This window comes from Coregonus clupeaformis, chromosome 5 (assembly GCF_020615455.1).
Source record: "Coregonus clupeaformis isolate EN_2021a chromosome 5, ASM2061545v1, whole genome shotgun sequence".
In the NCBI taxonomy this organism is placed as follows: Eukaryota; Metazoa; Chordata; class Actinopteri; order Salmoniformes; family Salmonidae; genus Coregonus; species Coregonus clupeaformis.
This window is the reverse complement of record NC_059196.1, coordinates 26,757,177-26,774,302: the sequence shown is the minus strand read 5'-3', so window position 1 is coordinate 26,774,302 and position 17,126 is coordinate 26,757,177. Positions and strand designations below refer to the sequence as shown.

Below are 17,126 nucleotides of genomic sequence, written 5' to 3'. Positions count from 1 at the left end.
TTAGTTCTGCTCAGTGTCAACCTCCCTGCTCACACAAACAGCCTTCATCTCCAGTGAGCTCCTTTCAGTTCGTATTATCAAACACTGGCTGGGAGTTCCCTGTGAACTCATGCTTCACTTTATCTTCTCCAGGAGGCAGAATAGGGTGAGGCAGAATGGGAGACAGAGGTTTGAGGCTCTGTATCATGATGGGCACATAGGGTAGAATAGAATCACAACTTTTAAAATCTGTTTGGAAATTAAATTTGAGCACAGATTTCCAGTTGACATCCATGTATGATTTAAGGTTTGTTGACTTCTGCCTATCTCAAGGTAGGACTTAGTAGGTCATAGATCATGAAGAAGCACAGACAGACTGCTGGTGAATCTCAGATCCACCTCTACGCAGACGACACCATTTTGTATACATCTGGCCCTTCATTGGACACTGTGTTAACAAACCTCCAAACGAGCTTCAATGCCATACAACACTCCTTCAGTAGCCTCCAACTGCTCTTAAACACTAGTAAAACTAAATGCATGCTCTTCAATCGAACGCTGCTGGCACCCGCCCACCCGACTAGAATCACTACTCTCGACAGGTCTGACCTAGAGTATGTGGACAACTACAAATACCTAGGTGTCTGGTTAGACTGTAAACTCTCCTTCCAGACTCACATTAAGAATCTCCAATCCAAAGTTGAATCCAGAATCGGCTTCCAATTTCGCAACAAAGCCTCCTTCACTCATGCTGCCAAACATGCCCTCGTAAAACTGACTATCCTACCGATCCTTGACTTCGGCGATGTTATTTACAAAATAGCCTCCAACACTCTACTCAGCAAATTGGATGTAGTCTATCACAGTGCCATCCGTTTTGTCTCCAAAGCCCCATACACTACCCACTACTGTGACCTGTACGGTCGTTGGCTGGTCCTCGCTACATGTTCGTCATCAAACCCACTGGCTCCAGGCCATCTATAAATCATTGCTAGGCAAATCCCCGCCTTATCTTAGCTCATTGGTCACCATAGCAGCACCCACTCGTAGTCTGCGCTCCAGCAGGTATATCTCACTGGTCATCCCCAAAGCCAACACCTCCTTTGGCCGCCATTCCTTCCAGTTCTCTGCTGCCAATGACTGGAACGAATTGCAAAAATCTCTGAAGCTGGAGACTTATCACCCTCACTAACTTTAAGCATCAGTTGTCAGAGCACCTTACCGATCACTGCACCTGTACACAGCCCATCTGAAATTAGCCCACCCAACTACCTCATCCCTATATTGTTATTTATTTTGCTCTTTTGCACCCCAGTATCTCTATTTGCACATAATCTCTTGCACATCTAGCATTCCAGTGTTAATACTAATTGTAACTATTTTGCACTATGGCCTATTTATTGCCTTACCTCCATAACTTGCTACATTTGCACACACTGTATATATATTTTCTGTTGTATTCTTTTGACTTTGTTTTTTTACCCCATATGTAACTCTGTGTTGTTGTTTTTATCGCACTGCTTTGCTTTATCTTGGCCAGGTCGCAGTTGTAAATGAGAACTTGTTCTCAACTGGCTTACCTGGTTAAATAAAGGTGAAATAAAAAATAAATTAAAAAAGGGCTAAAGGCTGATCACTCTTACAGATCTCTGGACTTCAAGCGATCTTGTGTGGCTCAGTTGGTGAGAGCGTGGTGCTAGCAACACCAAGGTCGTGGGTTCGATTACCACAGGGAAACACATACACACACTAAAAATGTATGCATGCACTCACTGTACTGCAAGTTACTTTGGATAAGTGTCTGCTAAGTGGCATATTAAGTAAGTTGAGGGAAACACGTAATGAAAGAAGTCAGAGACTTTCAGAGTTTTGGTTTAACCATACACCTGTATGTGGCCATTGTTTAAAGTACTACAGTGATTATGAAGTCATCCATGCAGCACAACAGAATTTGCAGCACTAGAGTTCCATCAATGGTCTTCAATGAAAAATACAATTTCTCAATACATGTCGAAGTTCAAAAAAATATATATTGAAAAATAAAATGTTAAGTTCCTAGTATCACATACTGTATATGAATAATTTATTAATAATGCACATTGTACAGGCCATGATGATGATGATGAACATCCTGAATCTCCCGTCACTAAAAAAGGACCATTCAACTAAAAATCCTTCCACCTCAGAAATCTACAACATCGACAGCAAACAGTCCCCCTCTTTCATTTCCGCAGTCTGTCTTCAGAGCCTTTAACTCCTTCTTGAAGCAAGTGTTCTTTATATATAATTCTTTAAAATCTAGTCATATTAGTACATTTGGTCTCCGTTCCCTTAACCAGAGTTGAACAGCACATTCACTTTTGATAGGAAAAAAAAAAAAAAAGATGCTGCTCCATCTCCCCATCTCCTTCTCCCCTCCCACTGCTAAATACAAATCAGGAAGTCCATGCTGGCTTTGATCAATCCTGTTAACTGATTGGGCCAAGAGGATGTCTGTCTGTCCGTCCGTCAGTCCGTCCGTCCGTCCAGCGGCCTCCAATCACTCAAGCCCATTCTCCAGAGTTCTGATTCCGATGTTACAAACGCAGAGTACCGATTGTACGACCGGTCTGTCCGTCATCAGTGAAAGGCGTAGAGCAGCAGGAGGATGGTGCAGACGCCGATGACTCCGCCCAGGATTAGGGAGTCCCGCCTCTTCCGCAGGTTGATTCGCTGGATGAGGTTGTTGATGGCTGGGAAACGATCTGGAGGAGGAAGTTAAGGGAAACAGTGAACCACCTCTTATTACAAGTAATGTTCAGATAATCATTACATTGGAATTATAAACTGGGTGGTTCGAGCCTTGAATGATGATTGGCTGAAAGCTGTTGTATATAAGCCCGTATAGAACAAAACCTTTATTTTTACTGCTCTAATTACATTGGTAACCAGTTTATAATAGCAATAAGGCACCTCAGGGTTTGTGGTATATGGCCAATATACCACGGCTAAGGGCTGTATCCGTGTTGCGTCGTACCTAAGAACAGCCCTTAGACGTGGTATATTGGCCATATACCACACCCCCTCTGGCCTTAATCCTTCATTACAATCTAAAAAAGCTAAACTGCCTGCTTTTCTGGTGTCATTGCTAATTATTTTGTCTGTTCTGAAATCTCTGAAACAGGCAACTGATCTTCTCTTTTGACAGCAAAGTGAAATATTATCCTATATGTTGTTCACAGAACCCTAGCAGGAGTGAGGAATGGAGCAATTTAAGCCTCTCAATCCCCCCAGTCAGTTAAATGGACCAGAATGGATCAAATTGCTCAGCATGCTCAGATATTTCCTTAGAGGCTGGTGTTGGTGCCCCGTGTGAGGAAGATATCGAATCGCCCGGCCGGAAGGCCTGAAAACAATGCTCTGAGCAAAGAGAAGATGCCAGGCAGAAGAGAAGTGACGTGTACTACACTATATTTATACTTGGGATATCACTTTTCAACAGGAAAAGTTCGAAAACCACTGAAGGACGTCTTTAAAGCTGGCTGGGATGGATACATTTTGGATACACCCACAAACTGAAATTGGAGCCTCACACTGAGATAAAACGTTCTAACTGAAACATGCCCAGTGTGCCTTTTAAGCAGTTAGGATGTGTAATGTGAACCGACAGGCACTCTGGCATTCATTGTTTAAGGGACTCTATTGCTGTCTGGTTGCAGCTCACATGAGGTAATAGTATGTTAAATAGAGGACCTAACGAGTAAGAGAATTGCACCAACAATGCCAAGGTCGTGGGTTCAGTTCCTGCGGAGATCACTTAACATGTACACTCTGTAAATTGCTTTGGATAAAAATGTATACTAAGTGGCATTAAAAGACAATTATGATCTAATAAAAGTTGTTAAAAACACATGATACCTGGACAATTTCCAGAATGTATTGTCTGGTTAAAACGCAAAATAAGTATATTTGTGAATATTTTTTTCATGTGAATTTGTTCTCTCTCACACATATATGAACATAGGGTTGGCTTCCCAGACACAGATTAAGGCTAGTCCTGGACTAAACAACATGATGTTTAATGTAGAACCTCCAATATTCATAAGGTTTGCTGGGTGTTGTAAAGGATACTGGCCAAAGTGTTGACCCTGCTCTGTATGGACTTCAACAGCCCTCTCTGGGATGTCATGTTCTCCTTGGTCACCATGGCAATACTGCAGGGAGAGAAGAAGAGGAAGAAGACAGTGACATACACAGGTTAAATCAGGGGAGAGGTGACCCACCCTACAATATCACCCTGTAAGACTTCCGCTTTGTAATAAAACATATTTCCTCCAACCGAGAGTATAGGCAACCCTACAATATCACACCTGTAAGACTTGTTATCAAACAGCTTTTCTCTAGCAGAGTACGAGGCACGATAGTGTGTGTGTGTGTGTGTGTGTGTGTGTGTCCCAGGTGCAACTACCGTGACAGACAGAAGGCAGGTGGAGGCGGAGACACCCATTAGAGGGGGGGACCTTCACATTAATTTAGAATGCAGAGAGAGAGAAATAAAAGGGGGAGCTGAGTCGCTCTGAGGCCCTGTGGATATTAGCGCACAGACACACTGAGGCGTGTAATGCTAACACACAGAGTTTACCAGAGGATTTATTTCAGGAGTGGTGGCAAGGGTAGCCGTGGTGTGGGCCCACAGCCACGCATACATTGAAGCGAGAGCGCACACACACACACACACACACACACACATATATACAAATACACGCACACGTATACAGTACCAGCCAAAGTTTTCTTTATTTTACTATTTTCTACATTGTAGAAAAATTGTGAAGACATCAAAACTATGAAATAACACATATGGAATCATGTAGTAACCAAAAAAGCGTTAAACAAATAATATATTTTATATTTGAGATTCTTCAAAGAAGCCACCCTTTGCCTTGACAGTTTTGCACACTCTTGGCATTTTCTCAACCAGCTTCATGAGGTATTCACCTGGAATGCATTTCAATTAACAGGTGTGCCTTCATAAAAATTCATGTGGAATTTCTTTCCTTCTTAATGCGTTTGAGCCAGTCAGTTGTGTTGTGACAAGGTGGTGGTTGGGGGGGATATATACAGAAGACAGCCCTATTTGGTAAAAGACCAAGTCCATATTATGGCAAAAACAGCTCAAATAAGCAAAGAGAAACGACAGTCCATCATTACTTTAAGACATGAAGGTCAGTCAATACGGAACATTTCAAGAACTTTGAACGTTTCTTCAAGTGAACTCGCAAAAAACATCAAGAGCTATGATGAAACTGGCTCGCCACACGAAAGAAGACCCAGAGTTACCTCTGCTGCAGAGGATAAGTTCATTAGAGTTACCAGCCTCAGAAATTGCAGCCCAAATAAATGCTTCACAGAGTTCAAGTCACAGACGCATTTCAAATTCAACTGTTCAGAGGAGACTGCGTGAATCAGGACTTCATGGTCGAATTACTGCAAAGAAACCACTACTAAAGGACACCAATAATAAGAAGAGACTTGCTTGGGCCAAAAAACACGAGCAAAGGACATTAGACCGGTGGAAATCTGTCCTTTGGTCTGATTAGGCCAAATTTGAGATTTTTTGGTTCCAACCGCCGTGTATTTCTGAGACGCAGAGTAGGTGAACGGATGATCTCTGCATGTGTGGTTCCCACCATGAAGCATGGAGGAAGATGTGTGATGGTGTGGGGGTGCTTTGCTGGGTACGCTATCAGTGATTTATTTAGAATTCAAGGCACACTTAACCAGCATGGCTACCACAGCATTCTGCAGCGATAAGCCATCCCATCTGGTTTGTGCTTAATGGGACTATCATTTGTTTTTCAACAGGACAATGACCCAAAACACCTCCAGGCTGTTTAAGGACTATTTGACCAAGAAGGAGAGTGATGGAGTGCTGCATCAGATGACCTGGCCTCCACAATCACCCGACCTCAACCAAATTGAGATGGTTTGGGATGAGTTGGACCGCAGAGTGAAGGAAAAGCAGCCAACAAGTACTCAGCATGTGAGAACTCCTTCCAGACTGTTGGAAAAGCATTCCTCATGAAGCTGGTTGAGAGAATGCCAAGAGTGTGCAAAGCTGTCATCAAGGCAAAGGGTGGCTACTTTGAAGAATCTCAAATATAAAATATATTATTTGTTTAACGCTTTTTTGGTTACTACATGATTCCATATGTGTTATTTCATAGTTTTGATGTCTTCACTATTATTCTACAATTTAGAAATTAGTAAAAATAAAGAAAAACCCTTGAATGAGTAGGTGTGACCAAACTTTTGACTGGTACTGTATGAATTTACAGTCATGGTCAAAAGAGAATGAAACAAATATTAATTTTCATAAAGTCTACTGCCTCAGTTTTTATGATGGCAATTTGCATATACTCCAGAATGTTATGAGGAGTGATCAGATGAATTGCAATTAATTGCAAAGTCCCTCTTTGCCATGAAAATGAACTTAATCCCCCAAATACATTTCCACTGGATTTCAGCCCTGCCACAAAAGGACCAGCTGACATCATGTCAGTGATTGTCTCGTTAACACAGGTGAGAGTGTTGACGAGGACAAGGCTGGAGATCACTCTGTCATGCTGATTGAGTTAGAATAACAGACTGGAAGCTTTAAAAAGGAGGGTGGTGCTTTAAATCATTGTTCATCCTCTGTTAACCATGGTTACCTGCAAGGAAACACTTGCCGTCATCATTGCTTTGCACAAAAAGGGCTTCACAGGCAAGGATATTGCTGCTAGTAAGATTGCACCTAAATCAACCATTTATCAGATCATCAAGAACTTCAAGGAGAGAGGTTCAATTGTTGTGAAGAAGGCTTCAGGGCGCCCAGGAAAGTCCAGCAAGCGCCAGGACCGTCTCCTAAAGTTGATTCAGCTGTGGGATCGGGGCACCACCAGTGCAGAGCTTTCTCAGGAATGGCAGCATGCAGGTGTGAGTGCATCTGCACGCACAGTGAGGCGAAGACTTTTGGAGGATGGCCTGGTGTCAAGAAGGGCAGCGAGGAAGCCACTTCTCTCCAGGAAAAGCATCAGGGACAGACTGATATTCTGCAAAAGGTACAGGGATTGGACTGCTGAGGACTGGGGTAAAGTCATTTTCTCTGATGAATCCCCTTTCTGATTGTTTGGGGCATCCGGAAAAAAGCTTGTCCGGAGAAGACAAGGTGAGCGCTACCATTAGTCCTGTGTCATGCCAACAGTAAAGCATCCTGAGACCATTCATGTGTGGGGTTGCTTCTCAGCCAAGGGAGTGGGCTCACTCACAATTTTGCCTAAAAACACAGCCATGAATAAAGAATGGTACCAACACATCCTCCGAGAGCAACTTCTCCCAACCATCCAAGAACAGTTTGGTGACGAACAATGCCTTTTCCAGCATGATGGAGCACCTTGCCATAAGGCAAAAGTGATAACTAAGTGGCTCGGGGAACAAAACATCGACATTTTGGGTCCATGGCCAGGAAACTCCCCAGACCATAATCCCATTGAGAACTTGTGGTCAATCCTCAAGAGGCGGGTGGAAAAACAAAACCCCACAAATTCGGACAAACTCCAAGCATTGATTATGCAAGAATGGGCTGCCATCAGTCAGGATGTGGCCCAGAAGTTAATTGACAGCATGCCAGGGCGGATTGCAGAGGTCTTGAAAAAGAAGGGTCAACACTGCAAATATTGACTCTTTGCATAAACTTAATGTAATTGTCAATAAAAGCCTTTGACACTTATGGAATGTTTGTAATTATAATTCAGTATACCATAGTAACATCTGACAAAAATATCTCAAAAACACTGAAGCAGCAAACTTTGTGAAGACCAATACTTGTGTCATTCTCAAAACTTTTGACCACGACTGTACAGTTGAAGTCGGAAGTTAACATACACTTAGGTTGGAGTCATTAAAACTCATTTTTCAACCACTCCACAAATTTCTTGTTAACAAACAATAGTTTTGGCAAGTCGGTTAGGACATCTACTTTGTGCATGACACGTAATTTTTCCAACAATTGTTTACAGACAGATTATTTCACTTATAATTCACTGTATCACAATTCCAGTGGGTCAGAAGTTTACATACACTAAGTTGACTGTGCCTTTAAACAGCTTGGAAAATTCCAGAAAATGATGTCATGCCTTTAGAAGCTTCTGATAGGCTAATTGACATAATTTCAAATCACTTGGAGGTGTACCTGTGGATGTATTTCAAGGCCTACCTTCAAACTCAGTGCCTCTTTGCTTGACATCATGGGAAAATCAAAAGAAATCAGCCAAGACCTGAGAAAAAAAATGGTAGACCTCCACAAGACTGGTTCATCCTTAGGAGCAATTTCCAAACGCCTGAAGGTACCACGTTCATCTGTACAAACAATAGTATGCAAGTATAAACACCATGGGACCACGCAGCCGTCATACCGCTCAGGAAGGAGACGCGTTCATCTGTTCCTAGAGATGAACGTACTTTGGTGCGAAAAGTGCAAATCAATCCCAGAACAACAGCAAAGGACCTTGTGAAGATGCTGGAGGAAACAGGTACAAAAAGATCTATATCCACAGTAAAACGAGTCGTATATCGACATAACCTGAAAGGCCGCTCAGCAAGGAAGAAGCCACTGCTCCAAAACCGCCAAAACTGTGTGTGTGTATATATATGCACCTCAGTACCATCAGACGGTACCATTCAGTTAGAGTCCATTTCCTTCAAAGGCGTAAAGCCTGGAACAAAGCCTGAGGGCTTTAGCTAATTTGAGGTCTTGTGGTGTTCTTCGGTGTACATGGACATCCAGCACTTCATGTTCGCCCTTCTCCTTCAGCTGAGTGCTGCCTTGCCATTATTGGAAGATTAAATGGCAGTGATATCGAAACTTCCGCATTCAAACATAGGCCTCGGCAGCTTTGGGGAAGTGAACTATATCTTGGCAGTTAGCACCCAACTCCTTTTAACCCCGCACTGGCATCTGATATAGTTAACCCTGCACCGTCATCCACAGCCCAAAACCCCTCTCCTAATTACTTCCCTTATAATGTGATAAGCCCTCATAAGACAGTATTTGGCAACATACTGATAGATTTTTGTTTTTCATTGGAAAAATACAGGTGTATTAAAATGTATTCCCTGGCATCGTGCTCTGGATACAGGCAGCCTCTTTTTTTGGGCAGCGAGGTGAAAAAAGTCTGGGATCAAGCCGATGTAAACATATGGGAACAGATCTGGTGACACTAATTGCCTAGCTGCAGGTAGGATTACGCAACAGTCAGCCCTGGCCTCAGAGACTGTAACAAGGTAACAACAGTAAAACATGAAAGGGTCCCCTGGGGGCCACCTAGGAGAAAAAATAAGCTTTATTATCTTCTGGCTTTGTGCGTGCATGTGTCTTGTTAGGCGTGTTCAAGACGGGCAGAGAACCGGTAATGATCGTGGCTTTCTCATCCAGTGTAATTTTCTGATTGACTTTAACAAGAGGGAGGAGAGTGGGAGAGGGAGGGAAAGGGTGAAGTCCACTTAATGAAGCACTTGTGCCAGTAGCCTCCCCTACGGGCAGCGATCTGTGGGTGGGCTGTGGCAGGGAGAGAAGATGGATGGGAGGGATAGAGGCAACAGGGAGGCTGAGACGGTGGGAGGGATAGAGGCAACAGGGAGGCTGAGACGGTGGGAGGGATAGAGGCAACAGGGAGGCTGAGACGGTGGGAGGGATAGAGGCAACAGGGAGGCTGAGACGGTGGGAGGGATAGAGGCAACCGGGAGGCTGAGACGGTGGGAGGGATAGAGGCAACCGGGAGGCTGAGACGGTGGGAGGGATAGAGGCAACAGGGAGGCTGAGACGGTGGGAGGGATAGAGGCAACAGGGAGGCTGAGACGGTGGGAGGGATAGAGGCAACAGGGAGGCTGAGACGGTGGGAGGGATAGAGGCAACAGGGAGGCTGAGACGGTGGGAGGGATAGAGGCAACAGGGAGGCTGAGACGGTGGGAGGGATAGAGGCAACAGGGAGGCTGAGACGGGTGGGAGGGATAGAGGCAACAGGGAGGCTGAGACGGTGGGAGGGATAGAGGCAACAGGGAGGCTGAGACGGTGGGAGGGATAGAGGCAACAGGGAGGCTGAGACGGTGGGAGGGATAGAGGCAACAGGGAGGCTGAGACGGTGGGAGGGATAGAGGCAGCCGGGAGGCTGAGACGGTGGGAGGGATAGAGGCAACAGGGAGGCTGAGACGGTGGGAGGGATAGAGACAACAGGGAGGCTGAGACGGTGGGAGGGATAGAGACAACAGGGAGGCTGAGACGGTGGGAGGGATAGAGGCAACAGGGAGGCTGAGACGGTGGGAGGGATAGAGGCAACAGGGAGGCTGAGACGGTGGGAGGGTTAGAGGCAACAGGGAGGCTGAGACGGTGGGAGGGATAGAGGCAACAGGGAGGCTGAGACGGTGGGAGGGATAGAGGCATAGTCCAGTTCCTCTCTCTTCAAACTGTGCTTGACCACATCAGCCCACTTAGGCCTGAAAGCTGGTCTCTATCTCTGGGTTAATGGTGTAATCTCCTCATCTAATGGTGTCACAGAAAAGAGGTGGGGTCAGAGGCAAGGAGCTCCACACAGACCAAGATCACCATCTAATTTGTCAGGATCACTATTGTCCCTGTACTGGACTCTTTAGACATCACCTCGTGCCCATGGAGATGTCTAACGTCCAGTGTAGCAACTAGCTACCACCCTCTCGCCACACCAGCCCCCCAAAATCAAATCAAATTTTATTGGTCATACACACATATTTAGCAGATGTTATTGTGGGTGTAGCGAAATGCTTGTGTTCCTAGCTCCAACAGTGCAGTAGTATCTAACAATTCACAACAATACACACAAATCTAAAAGTAAAAGAACGTGAATTAAGAAATATATAAATATTAGGACGAGCAATGTTGGAGTGGCATTGACTAAAATACAGCAGAATAGAATACAGTATATACCAGTGCATTCGGAAAGTATTCAGACCCTTTGACATTTTGTTACGTTACAAAACATTTCTAAAAACCTGTTTTCGCTTTGTCATTATGGGTTATTGTGTGTAGATTGATGAGGGAAAAAATTATTTAAGCAATTTTAGAATAAGGCTGTAATGTAACAAAATGTGGGAAATATTCAAGGGGTCTGAATACTTTCCCAATTCACTGAACATATGAAATGACCAAAGCAGTATGTAAACATTATTAAAGTGACCAGTGATTCCATGTCTATGTATATAGGGCAGCAGCCTCTAAGGTGCAGGGTTGAGTAACCGGGTGGAAGCCGGCTAGTGATGGCTGTTTAACAGTCTGATGGCCTTGAGATAGAAGCTGTTTTTCAGTCTCTCGGTCCCAGCTTTGATGCACCTGTACTGACCTCACCTTTGGATAGTAGCGGGGTGAACAGGCCGTGGCTCAGGTGGTTGATGTCCTTGATGATCTTTTTGGCCTTCCTGTGACATCGGGTGCTGTAGGTGTCCTGGAGGGCAGGCAGTGTGCCCCCGGTGATGCGTTGGGCAGACCGCACCACCCTCTGGAGAGCCCTGTGGTTGCGGGCGGTGCAGTTGCCGTACCAGGCGGTGATATAGCCCGACAGGATGCTCTCAATTGTGCATCTGTAAATGTTGGTGAGGGTCTTTGGGGCCAAGCAGAATTTATTCAGCCTCCTGAGGTTGAAGAGGCGCTGTTGCACCTTCTTCACCACACTGTTTGTGTGGGGTGGACCATTTCAGATTGTCAATGTTGTGTACGGCGAGGAACTTGACGCTATTCACCTTCTCCACTGCAGTCCCGTCGATGTGGATAGGGGCGTGCTCCCTCTGCTGTTTCCTGAAGTTCACGATAAGCTCCTTCGTTTTGTTGACGTTGAGGGAGAGGTTATTTTCCTGGCACCACTCCGCCAGGGCCCTCACCTCCTCCCTGTAGGCAGTCTCGTCATTTTTGGTATTCAAGCCTACTACTGTTGTGTTGTCTGCAAACCTAATGATTGAGTTGGAGGCTTGCGTGGCCACGCAGTCATGGGTGAACAGGGAGTACAGGAGGGTGCTGAGCACACACCATTGTGGGGCCCTTGTGTTGAGGATCAGCGAAGTGGAGGTCTTGTTTCCTACCTTCACCACCTGGGGGCGGCCCGTCAGGAAGTCCAGGACCCAGTTGCACAGGGTGGGGTTCAGACCCAGGGCCCCGAGCTTAATGATGAACTTGGAGGGTACTATGGTGTTGAAGGCTGAGCTACAGTCAATGAACAGCACTCTTACATAGGTATTCCTCTTGTCCAGATGGGATAGGGCAGTGTGCAGTGCGATGGCGATTGCATCATCTGTTGATCTATTGGGGTGGTATGCAAATTGAGGTGCGTGTCAGGTAAGGTACAGGTGATATGATCCTTAACTAACCTCTCAAAGCACTTCATGATGACAGAAGTGAGTGCTACGGGGCGATAGTCATTTAGTTCAGTTACCTTTGCTTTCTTGGGTACAGGAACAACGGGGGCGGCCCGTCAGGAAGTCCAGGACCCAGTTGCACAGGGTGGGGTTCAGATCAAGGGCCCCGAGCTTAATGATGAACTTGGAGGGTACTATGGTGTTGAAGGCTAAGCTATAGTCAATGAACAGCATTCTTACATAGGTATTCCTCTTGTCCAGATGGTATAGGGCAGTGTGCAGTGCCTCAAAGCACTTCATGATGACAGAAGTGAGTGCTACGAGGCGACAGTCATTAATTCAGTTACCTTTGCTTTCCTGGGTACAGGAACAATGGTGGACATCTTGAAGCAAGTGGGGACAGCAGACTGGGATAGGGAGAGATTGAATATGTCTGTAAACACTCCAGCCAGCTGGTTGACGCATGCTCGGAGGAAGGGGCTAGGGATTCCGTCTGGGCTGGCAGCCAAGCGAGGGTTAACACGCTTAAATGTCTTACTCACGTCGGCCACGGAGAACGAGAGCCCACAGTCCTTGGGAGCGGGCCACGTCGATGGCACTGTGTTATCCTTAAATCCCCCATACACTTTCTGATGAACTCAGGCACCGTGTCCGTGTATACATCAATGTTATTCTCAGGGGCTACCCAGAACATATCCCAGTCCATGTGATCAAAACAAACTTGAAGCATGGATTCCAATTGGTCAGACCAGCGTTGAATAGACCTTAGCACGGGTACTTCCTATTTGAGGAGCAAAATGGAGTCATGATCTGATTTGCCGAAGGGAGGGCATGGGAGGGCCTTGTAGGCATCCCGGAAGGGGGAATAAAAGTGGTCGAGCATTTTAGCAGCGCGAGTACAACAGTCAAGGTGTTGATAGAACTTCGGTAGCGTTTTCCTCAAATTTGCTTTGTTAAAATCCCCAGCTACAACAAATGCGGCCTCATTTCTGGAGACAGTTTAAAGACAACAAAAAAGTCCACACTAGGGAGTAGTGAGTGTGTGTGTGACTATCCCCAAAGTCCCAACAAGGATAGTAAAACAAGAAAAGACACGAGGACAAAGGCTATTTTAGGCTTAGGTTTAAGGTTAGGGAAAATAGGATTTTGAATGGATTTCAATTTTAGGTCACCACAAGGATAGTAAAACATGTGATGTGTGTCTGTGTGTGTGTGTGTGTGTGAGAGAGAGAGATAATGTCTGTCTGCATTAGGCTTACCTTATTGTGTCATCCATCAGCCGGTCAGAGCTGCAAGGAGAGGGAGAGAGATGGTTAGTTTCTGTGTTGAGGCAGCAGCAGTGTGGTGATATGGGGAGATTGAATGACTTGAGCTCCTCCACATCTCTCTGGGAGTCAGGGTGGCATCAATCTATGCCAAGCTGCCCAGAATCCTGAACAGGTCCCTGGGCGGGCTGGGCTGGGCAGGGATAACCGTAAAAGAGCGTAAAAGAGGGGGATGGGGTGGGGGGGCAGTGCAAATAGTCCGGGTAGCCATGATTAGCTGTTCAGGAGTCGTATGGCTTGGGGGTTGAAGCTGTTAAGAAGCCTTTTGGACCTAGACTTGGCGCTCCGATACCGCTTGCCGTGCGATAGCAGAGAGAACAGTCTATGACTAGGGTGGCTGGAGTCTTTTACACATTTTTAGGGCCTTCCTCTGACACCGCCTGGTATAGAGGTCCTGGATGGCAGGAAGCTTGGCCCCAGTGTTCTGGGCCGTACGCACTACCCTCTGCATTCTCCCGTAGGTGTTCCTTTTGTCCAGGTGGGAAAGGGCAGTGTGGAGTGCAATAGAGATTGCATAATCTGTGGATCTGTTGGGGCGGTATGCAAATTGTAGTGGGTCTAGGGTTTCTGGGATAATGGTGTTGATGTGAGCCATGACCAGCCTTTCAAAGCACTTCATGGCTACAGGCGTGAGTACTACGAGTCTGTAATCATTTAGGCAGGTTACCTTAGTGTTCTTGGGCACAGGGACTATGGTGGCCTGCTTGAAACATGTTGGTATTACAGACTCAGTCAGGGACAGGTTGAAAATGTCAGTGAAGACACAATTTGGTCAGAGCATGCTCGGAGTACACGTCCTGTTAATCCAGCTGGCCCTGCGGCCTTGTGAATGTTGACCTGTTTAAAGGTCTTACTCACATTGGCTACGGAGAGCGTGATCACACAGTCGTCCGGAACAGCTGATGCTCTCTTACATGCTTCAGTCTTCCTTGCCTCGAAGTGAGCATAGAAGTAATTTAGCTCGTCTGGTAGGCTCGTGTCACTGGGCAGCTCGCGGCTGTGCTTCGTAGTCTGTAATAGTTTGCAAGCCCTGCCACATCCGACGAGCGTCGGAGCCGGTGTAGTACGACTCAATCTTAGTCCTGTATTGACTCTTTGCCTGTTTGATGGTTCGTCGGAGGGCATAGCGGGATTTCTTATAAGCGTCTGGGTTAGAGTCCCGCTCCTTGAAAGCGGCATCGCTACCCTTTAGCTCAGTGCGGATCTTGCCTGTAATCCATGGCTTCTGGTTGGGGTATGTACGTACGGTCACTGTGGGGACGACGTCATCGATGCACTTATTGATGAAGGCAGTGACTGATGTGGTGTACTCCTCAATGCTATCGGAAGAATCCCGGAACATATTCCAGTCTGTGCTAGCAAAACAGTCCTGTAGCTTAGCATCTGCGTCATCTGTCCACTTTTTTAATTAACCGAGTCACTAGTGCTTCCTGCTTTAGTTTTTGCTTATAAGCAGGAATCAGGAGGATAGAGTTATGGTCAGATTTGCCAAATGGAGGGTGAGGGAGAGCTCTGCACGCATCTCTGTGTGTGGAGTAAAGGTGGTCTAGACTTTTCTTCCCCCTGGTTGCACATTTAACATGCTGGTAGAAATTAGGTAGAACAGATTTAAGTTTCCCTGCATTAAAGTCCCCGGCCACTAGGAGCACTGCCTCTGGATGAGCATTTTCCTGTTTACTTATGGCCTTATTGAGTGCAATCTTAGTGCCAGCATCGGTTTCTGGTGGTAAATAGAAAGCTACGAAAAATATAGATGAAAACTCTTGGTAAATAGTGTGGTCTACAGCTTATCATGAGATACTCTACTCAGACCCTTTACTCAGTACTTTGGGAGAAACTCCCCAAATACAGGTGTGCCAAGCTTGTAGTGTCATACCCAAGAAGACTCGATGCTGTAATCACTGCCAAAGAGCCCGGAATTGAACCCGATCTAACATCTCTGGAGAGAGACCCAAGAAAACTCGATGCTGTAATCGCTGCCATGTATTCAAGGCACCTTTGGCAGCGATTACAGCATTGAGTCTTCTTGAGTATGACACTACAAGCTTGGCACACCTGTATTTGGCGAGTTTCTCCCATTCTTCTCTGCAGATCCTCTCAAGCTCTGTCAGGTTGGATGGGGAGTGTTGCTGCACCGCTATTTTCAGGTCTCAACAGAGATGTTCGATCGCGTTCAATTCCGAGCTCTGGCTGGGCCACTCAGAGACTTGTCCCGAAGCCACTCCTGCGTCATCTTGGCTGTGTGCTTAGGGTTGTTGTCCTGTTGGAAGGTGAACCTTCTCCCCAGTCTGAGCTCCTGAGTGCTCTGGAGCAGGTTTTCATCAAGGATCTCTCTGTACTTTGCTTCGTTCATCTTTCCCTCAATCCTGACTAGTCTCCGAGTCCCTGCCGCTGAAAACATCCCCACAGCATGATGCTGCCACCACCATGCTTCACCGTAGGGGTGGTGCCAGGTTTCCTCCAGACGTGACGCTTGGCATTCAGGCCAAAAGTTCAATCTTGGTTTCATCAGACCAGAGAATCTTGTTTGTCATGGTCTGAGAGTCTTTAGGTGCCTTTTGGCAAACTCCAAGCGGGCAGTCATGTGCCTTTTACTGAGGAGTGGCTTCCGTCTGGCCACTCTACCATAAAGGCCTGATTGATGGAGTGCTGCAGAGACGGTTGTCCTTCTGGAAGGTTCTCCCATCTCCATAGAGGAACTCTGGAGCTCTAGATCAATGAAAACTGGACGCACCTGAGCTCAATCTCGAGTCTCATAGCAAAGGGTCTGAATACTTATGTAAGTAAGGTATTTCGGTTTTGTATTTTAATACATTTGCAACAATTTAAAAAAAAGAACTGTTTTTGTTTTGTCATTATGGGGTATTGCTTTTTTTTTTTTTTAAGTAATCCATTTTAGAATAAGGCTGTAACGTAACAAAATGTGGAAAAAGTCAAGATGTCTGAATACTTTCCGAAGGCACAGTATGTCATCCATTTGCAATAAAAATAAAAAAATAAAAAATAAACCTTCTCATAGGCGCATAAAACAGTGTTGAATAAATCTTAATTCTTTAGAAAGTCATTGTCAGGTGGTTTCAGGGGAGCTGAGGCAGACGTGTAGCTATACTGTGATCTTACCATAAATCTCCATCTCATAAAAAGGAGGGATGACTGTCTGGCAGACTCCAGCTCCATTACATGTATAGTATGTAGGAGCAAGAAGAAGGCTGCACTTAGCTCCTGAAGTGCTTTTCCTTCGCTCTCCCTCCATCCCTCGCTCTCAACTAGCCTAGTGCTAACACCACAGCTAACACCTTGCATGCTAATGCTGCATGACCAGACAGGAGGGAAGGAAGGAAGGAGGGAGTGAGGGACCCTCTCCTGAATGTATATCTGAAATCATCTGACAGATGTGTCTTATGTCCTTTTCACTGTCAGTCAAAG

General features: G+C 45.8%; 1 protein-coding gene and 1 non-coding gene across 4 annotated transcripts in view; one reads left to right on the top strand and one right to left on the bottom strand.

Annotated features, from left to right (window-relative positions):
* Nucleotides 1–1,647: 1,647 nt before the first annotated feature.
* Nucleotides 1,648–1,718, top strand: trnaa-agc. Its single transcript has one exon. It is a non-coding gene; the product is annotated as a tRNA-Ala (tRNA).
* Nucleotides 1,719–1,843: 125 nt separating this feature from the next.
* The window catches only part of LOC121566504 (Golgi SNAP receptor complex member 1), a 66,057-nt gene continuing 50,774 nt past the window's right edge, over nucleotides 1,844–17,126 (bottom strand). For 2 of the 3 annotated variants that reach the window (XM_041876526.1, XM_041876531.1), the window contains exons 7-9: nucleotides 13,635–13,664; nucleotides 4,090–4,172; nucleotides 1,844–2,723 (exon numbers count right to left, since the gene is read on the bottom strand). In XM_041876526.1, the coding sequence (XP_041732460.1) occupies nucleotides 2,599–2,723; nucleotides 4,090–4,172; nucleotides 13,635–13,664 (238 nt within the window). In that variant the 3' untranslated portion in view covers nucleotides 1,844–2,598. The remainder of the gene's footprint in view (nucleotides 2,724–4,089; nucleotides 4,173–13,634; nucleotides 13,665–17,126) is intronic. The other variant, XM_041876536.1, reaches the window with a different exon arrangement.